The following is a 7,533-nucleotide window of genomic DNA, read 5'->3' as shown; positions in this document are numbered from 1 at the left end:
AGGGCAGACTGGGATTAACTCTTGGCTTCTGCATGGGCTTTACATGCTCTTGGCAGACTGGCCTTAGAGGAGGATCCCAGCAGAGAGAGCTTTCAACCCACGGGAACAGGAAGGCTCTTTTGTTGAAAGGGGCTTGTCTGCAGTTTATCTTCTGGTTCCTTAGAGGAACAAAACAGCCCTCTCATAGACAAAGGTAGGATGGGGTGGACATTACAGAACAGAAGGTACATAGGGAAGATCTGACTTGACATTTGACCTGAGTGAAACATGTTCCCCCCTTCAGGCACTTGCTTGGCACCACCATCAATCACTTTATTTCGCATGATTTTTAGTGGTGTGCTACTGTGCTGTCCTGGTTCCCTTCAGATTTCTACCCACCTTTCACCATGCTCTAAAACAAACAGCAGGTTAAATACGTTTGGGCACCTGAATACGTGCAGAATGGCAAGAAGTAGTCAATTCATCCAAGCTGCTCTCAGGAATGAACTCCACTAACCCAACAGCCTGGCACGTTTATAGAATCATAGAATGGTTTGGGCTGGAAAGGACCTTAAGATCATCCAGTTCCAATGCCCTGCCATGGGCAGGGGCACCTCACACAATGTCACCCAAGACTCCATCCAACCTGGCCTTGAACACCGCCAGTCACTTTTAAATCCCTGGCTATTCCTAGTGCCTGCTCAGTGAGTCACAAAGCTGAATTAAGTTTATTTCTGCTGGTTTTGCCAGAGCATTTAATTGCAGCTCTGGCTTACCATAGCCTCTGAGGAAATGGCAGAGGTCTCACAGCTATTGTCCTTTGTCCTGCAACATTAGCAGCAAGGAAGCTCTCTTGCACAGCTTCCTTTTGAAGCGCTGTAACTGAGGAAAGCCGCACCACACCACATTGCTTTGCTGCTTCCAGTGCCAGGCCAAGGCTCACTTCGAGCATGAATCATAGAATCATAGAATCATAGCATATTTAGGGTTGGAAAGGACCATCAGTTCCAAACCTCTGCTATGGACAGGGGTGACCTTTCTGTCCTCTGCCTGTCTGTACGACTGGCAAGGGGACAGGTTCTGTGTTGTGGTGCTGTAAAACCAGTTGTCTCCTTTTCTGTACCATGGGTTCCTTGTTAGGTGGCCACGGGTTTTCTTTTGATAAAAAAATGGTCCTAAAGTGTGTACCAAGTTACTGCAGTTACCTGCACAGGGTATGCTTCAGAAATCCTTTATCTTCAAGGACCAGTAAGGAGTCTAAAGAGCTTGGAGACTAATGGAGATAATCAAATGAAAAGAAAGTAAAGGAATAAAATCCATCCCTTCATTAACCTTGTAGGAAGTAGTATAAGGCTGCCGGGCCTGTTTTAAGGTGAAGTCTAGCCTGAGCTCAGACAGGGTGATGCTCCTTCCTGAACCATCACCTACTAGGGAAAGGTCAGGGCTCTGCACTTGTTCAGCTGGAGAGGGAAGGCTTAGGAGGGGCCTGACAGCAGCTTTTCAATACCTAATAGTGGGATCCTGCTCCTGCTATAAGCAGAAAGCTTGTATTTACCCACTCTATGGAGATGTAAAGACTGACGTCCTCAACCTCGCTAAAAGCACAGATGCTAAGAATTTTAAAGCTTTGCTTCTGGTAACAAGGAGAGGCTTGCAAAGATGGCACAAACCACCTGCCTGGCCCTCAGCGAAGCTCCGGCTGCGTTGCACTATGCAGGCTGAAAGGCAATCGTCCTTTAGTGCCATCTCCTGGGAAAAAGTCAGATTCCCAGGCTCGGTGTTGTGCCTCATCTCCTGCAGGGATTTCCTGCCCTCCCCTAGGCTGGCCTCCTGGTTTGTGCAAACCCATATTCAGGATGTTGGCTCCCAGCCTGGTAATGTGTATCTATATACCAGTGTTTTCCACCCAGTTGAATCCTGACCCTCCTGCGTGCAATTGTTTCAAGTGTAAAGCCATAGGAACGTTGCTTTTGTGTTGTTGTGGATATTTTTTGCCTCCCTGCCTAATAAATATATTATACTTTGCCCTGAGATTCTTGCTGTGCAATAAAAACATTCATTAAGGATGCTTCACGGGAGAGAACGGGATGAGCCATGGCCACTTTTCCACTGGAGAGATCATAACTGCTTAAGACAGCATGTGTAATTCCTAATGAAGGAGGCACAGAGGTGGGCAGACTGGAATGACCTCTCCCAGGAGCCAGGAGTTGCCTTGGACCCCAGCTCCAGCACGCCGCATGTACTTGACTCATTGTGCTTTCTGTATTCCCCTGTTTCTGCTGCTCATAAAGGAATCCTTGCTCCTTCTTTCCTGGGATGCTAAGCTAGCACCAGATTGCTTTTTCAGCTGTTTTTGAATGAGAGTGGGGACATTCCTGTCTTTGGTGAATGCCATCCTCTCCCACAATGGCTGCCAAACCATAGCTGCAGAAGTGTGTTAATCCTTGTGCTGCAGAAGAAATGCACTGCTTCCCAGTAAGGCCTCTACTTTGGGCCTTACCTGCTTTGTCAGGTGACACTGCAGCTCTACCCCGACTACTCATACTCCTGAAGCTGCCTGATGGATATTATATGCACCCAGAGAACCACAGTTACAGAACATGGGGAGAATTTATAATGCAATTAGCCTACACTAGTTAATACCAGGCTGAATATCTGCCTGGAACAACCACTTCTGTATTGTCCTGGTGAGTTTAGAGAAAATGAAGTTGAACATTTGACTGGAGGAAAAGGACAATTTTCAATTCATCTTCGTATATGACTTGACAGTCAACAAAGCAGCCAACAACCTGCCTGGCTTTTACATATTTATGATTCTCTATGTAGGAAAAGACTCACAAAAAAAAGGATCCCTTTATCGCATTGCTGTGGCTCCATTAAAAGGCATCTATCATTAATGATATTAGTCTATTTTTAATCACCAATTATTTGCCTGAGATATTTCACTGAGCTCATTTCTAGTGCATGACTCACTGAACTCTGATCTCCTTGAAGATTTTAAGAGGAAACAGCAATGCTTTTATCACCCCTTCCTCTCTATGAACGAACCTTTTGAATTTGTTAGTTCATAGTTTGGAAGAGGATATAATTTCTCTGTGTGAGTGGATGTAATATAATTTTTATCCTATCTTGTTGAAATCAGCATGTTGAAACTGCATACTCAGCCATGTCATCCCTTCATCCCTGCCCTTTGCTGAGTTATCATAGAGTCACTGGAAAAACAACTGCACATCCCTGGAAAAGGGCATTTAACCCTATTCCTTCATTGAGGCAAGCCCAGCCTACATTGGCTCTAGCCGAACACCCTGTCACTTAATCTAGGCCAGCATTTTGCTGTCTTTATCACTGGGAATTTGTAATGTCCATCCAGATCTCCCCCTCAGTATGGTACTTCATGCCTTTCCCAGGGCCAGCACTGTGCACATACTGAAGACCTACAAGTTCCCCAGTCACTTGTCTTTCTTTTTTTAGTGGAAACAAGCAAAATCCTTCATCTCTTTCTTCATTATTCATGTTCGTCCTCTGACTGAGCCGCTGCAAGAAGGGAGTCTAGATTTGCCTCTAGAAGAACCATCTGCCTCTGCATCTGAAAGCAGATATGTCACTACTTTTTCCTTGTGTTCCAGCTGCAAGTTTGCCACATGGATGCTTCTGAGCTGACACTATGTTTTTCCAACATATGCCAGCATTGCCTGCTTTCATAACTGATACAGCCCAGCCCCATCTTTCTGTGGAATTGGCACTGTGAATCCTTCATATGATCAGATACGTTATAAGGAGCCTGGGGCTGGAACTGGGTGTGGAGAATTTCAGCTGTATTCAGCATTTCAGTGTTATGAAATTATAAGTGATTGAACACAGTCATTTCCCTTTAAATGCTGGTTTGCCGTGACAGCAAATACAGTTCTGTCGCACAAGAGGCTGTTTGGACGGTAACAACAGCAGTGCCTATGTTTTGTCTGAATGGTTCCATTCATGTTGCTGTACAGCAGGAGCTGGTGGCTCTTAGGTAAGCAGAGTGTGCCTGGGATGGAGGACTAAGCAAACCTGTTGGTCAAGCTATTTACTGGAGGCTTTTTGAGAGGTGCCTAGTGTATGGGTGAAGGGTGCTCTCCTCAAAGGCTGCAGTCTTAGACTTGAAGCATTAACCCATCAACCATATTCTCTCTGAAGCTATTTATAATCTTATGTTCCTTGTATCACAGCAGGAAAGGAGAGATTATGCAGATGTTGTCACCTTCTGCTATTCCTCTTTAAGCTCCTTCTCACCATAGCCATCAAGAAGAGTCAGGACTGAATATAAGAGCTGCTTTTTGGTGGTGGTCTGAACAAATTCCCCTTAGGCTCCAGGTTGGTAGATTTAGGGACTGGAAATGTAAGGTTCTTCTTGGATTTAGAATTATTTTTTTTCTCTAAAATAATATTCAATCATTACCAAAGGTGAGTTACTTCTGAATTCAGTTAACAAGTCCTTCAAACGGAAAGAATCTGATCTGTAACTACTAATCTGTAGTTAGGGAGCAGCTGTAGCTATTCACACCACCATCACACTATATAGGTCCATAATTCTTCAGATTCTCATGTTGGTAAAGAATGTATGCACTCCAGCCCAATTTTCTCTGCATCTAAAGGGGAGCAAGCAGAAAATCACCCAACATTTTTTCATGTTATTCCAAATCCCATCATTTTGATGCCTCATAAAGTTTAGAGGGCAAAAGCTGTCTGCATTCTGTGATTTGCATAGTGGAGAATACTACCAGTGCTCAAGAAATCACAGGAGACAGCTACTAGTTTTTCCCTTAAGCTTGTGAAAATAAGCATCAATGTTTGTCAGCAAGCCCAGGCTTTGTTAAAACTTTGTGACCAAGTTATTGTTAGACTGTAAATTCAGCGTGTGGTTTTGTGTTTTTATCCCTTTAGTACTTATGTTAATTCAATTCATGCTTGCAAGCACTGCTTATCAGACAGTGCTTACTAATTAAACACTGCAGTTTTGTTGAGCATTTGCTAATACATGAGAGGCCTGGTTCTCCTTACAGCATTTTCATGCTCCTCTGGGTGCAGTTGCACATTAAAGATCTCTGTGTGATCTCAATTCAATTACAAAACATTGACTCCATGTTAAACATGAAGGTGTCATGTGATGGATTCAGGCTCACCGCTACCAGGAGCAAGGAGAGCCCACACGTGCAGAGGTCACCCCTAACAGAGATACCCCTCAAGTCTTCCCTGCACTGGTCCCATCTCAAGCACACCAGTTCTGCCTCATTTCAGACTGGCCATTTAGGATTGCAAGGAGGGGAGGGCTGTATTGGTGGAGTGGGAAATCTGCAGTGTTTGGCACAACTCTGCATCCTCCTGGGAGTCCTGGGGGGCTTGCAGGGACCTGTGATCTTGAGGCCACAACAGTGTGACTGAGCAAGGTGCGAAGGAAGCAGCCTTCAGAAGATCCCCATGCCATACACACCAGACAGGTAACTATCTTATGAAAACCCGTTTTGCTCAGTAAAGTAGCCTAAGAAGGTGTTTTGAATGATCTGGATGGTGAGCAGTGTCAGACTATCACTGCACGTGCCTCCCTCACAGTCCAACAGCAGCACTAGACTCTGCTGATCAACAGTTAATCTCCCAAATTAACTGGGCTTGTGCCGGGACCAAACACAAAATGAACACAAGCCCTGCTTGTCCTTAGTGCTGTGGCCTACTGTAGCAGGAGAAAGGTCTCAGAAACCATGACTGGCATTAGGGCATGATTTAAACAGCAAAGTGGTAAACAAGAGGGCTTCTGTCCTTTCCCAAGGCTGACAGAAGCAGGCAAAGATATCAGCAACAAAATCAGGTTTATTTCCTTCCTCTGTGCCCCTGTGTTCAGGCAGAAGATGTCTGTCTCTTTGGCACTGTTTGCTTCACACTTTCATGCCCACAATCATATCATGGACCTTCTGGTTGAGGGCTCTTTCGTGGACTCCCTTCTTGCCCATGAGGAAGATCAGGGCTCTGGGGGTCTTGCCAATACAGATGGACCTGCTGTCATTGCCTTTGCTTCTGACATCCATCACATTGTCTTCATCCACCAGCAGGTTGTCACGAATCACACTGCACTTTTTGCCAGCTATGGTGATTCCCGTTAGCAGGAACATCTTCCGATCCTGGCCTGTGATCAAGCCCACTTCTTGAGGTGAGATGGCTGCAAGGAGTCCTCCTGGCTTGGCTGCCCAAACGCACTTGTTGTCAGAGAGGCCCACAATAGCCACATCCTCAACAATCCTGTCCTCCAGGATGATGTTGATATATTGCTTCCAGTAATCCATTGTGACTCTGAAATGAAATCGTGACTCGTGCTCTCTGAAACGAAATGCCCAGAGCTGAGCTTCCCTGTCTTCTGCCTGCTGAGACTTTGGTCTTGGCACACTGATCCTAAAAACTTTGAGTTATTTGGCCTTCAGCTCCCTGCAAGCCTGAATAGGGGAGCTGGGGAGGATCAAGAGCCAATGCTCCTGCTTTGCCTGTGAGGACAGACCTGTGACAATGGCGGCAACAGCCACTCCACCCTCTGTTGTGATGTTACATCACAGAACTGGGAGAAGAGAAGGCTCTGGGGAGACCTTAGAGAAGCTTCTACTGTCTAAAGGGGCCTACAAGAAATCTGGAGAGGGACTTTTTAGAAGGAGAGATAGAACAAGAGGGAATGAGTTTAAAGTGACAGATAGGAGATTTAGATGAGACCTTAGGCAGAAGTTCTTCCCTGTGAGGGTGCTGAGGCGCTGGCACAGGGTGCCCAGAGAAGCTGTGGCTGCCCCATCCCTGGCAGCGTTCAAGGCCAGCTTGGAGTGGGCTTGGAGCAACCTGCTCCAGTGGGAGGACTGGCCCGGATGATCTTTAAAAGTCCCTTCCAACCCAAACCCTTCTGTGGTTCTACGGTTCTACAATACTTCCTCACTGCTGGGTGTCCCACAAAGTGACTTCCCCATGACCCTGCTGACAAGAGGTAAGCTCTCAGAGGCAGTCTCACAAGTTTGGTATCAGGCAGCTGGCATGGGCACGCCAAGACATCCAAATGGGACCAGGATCCCCCAACCCAACCTCAGGTGCTGCCATTTGCTGCCTTCCCCCTTGGCTCTTCACCTCCAGCTATGTGTTTTCACCTTCTTACCCAAGTCAAACCAAGTGGCTGAATTTCACATACTCATGCATTTCCACACAGTTCATACTTTTTCTGTAACACCACTTCTAATAAAAGCCCAAATACTAGAAGAAAAGCATTTGCTGCCTGCATTTTGGCAAGCTGGACACTGACAGCATCCACTTTATTTTTCACACCGTGATCACACTTTCTCTTCCACCAAGAAGAAAGGGCTCCTGGCGTAAGTCCAGAGGCCACAGAGAAGCTCTGGGGGCTGGAGCACCTCTGCTCTGGAGACAGGCTGAGAGAGATGGGCTTGTTCAGCCTGGAAAAGGCTTCAGGGAGACCTTAGAGCAACTCCCAGTGTCTAAAGGCAAGAAAGAGAGGGGCTTTTTTAAAAAAAATATAGTGACAGGAGAAGGGGGAATGGG

The 7,533-nt window shown here is 46.1% G+C and overlaps 1 protein-coding gene across 1 annotated transcript; it reads right to left on the bottom strand.

Moving 5' to 3' along the window:
- Positions 1-5,885: 5,885 nt before the first annotated feature.
- On the bottom strand, positions 5,886-6,290 carry PFN3 (profilin 3). Its single transcript, XM_065682668.1, has one exon. The coding sequence runs from the start codon at positions 6,288-6,290 to the stop codon at positions 5,886-5,888; it is 405 nt and encodes a 134-aa protein (XP_065538740.1).
- Positions 6,291-7,533: the final 1,243 nt, after the last annotated feature.

The sequence above is a fragment of the Lathamus discolor genome, chromosome 5 (assembly GCF_037157495.1).
Source record: "Lathamus discolor isolate bLatDis1 chromosome 5, bLatDis1.hap1, whole genome shotgun sequence".
NCBI classification, from domain to species: Eukaryota; Metazoa; Chordata; class Aves; order Psittaciformes; family Psittacidae; genus Lathamus; species Lathamus discolor.
This window is presented reverse-complemented; position numbering and strand designations above follow the sequence as displayed.

Coding starts and splice junctions, on each gene's coding strand:
- PFN3 (XM_065682668.1), bottom strand. CDS start 6,290: ATGGATTACTGGAAGCAATATATCAACATCATCCTGGAGGACAGGATT.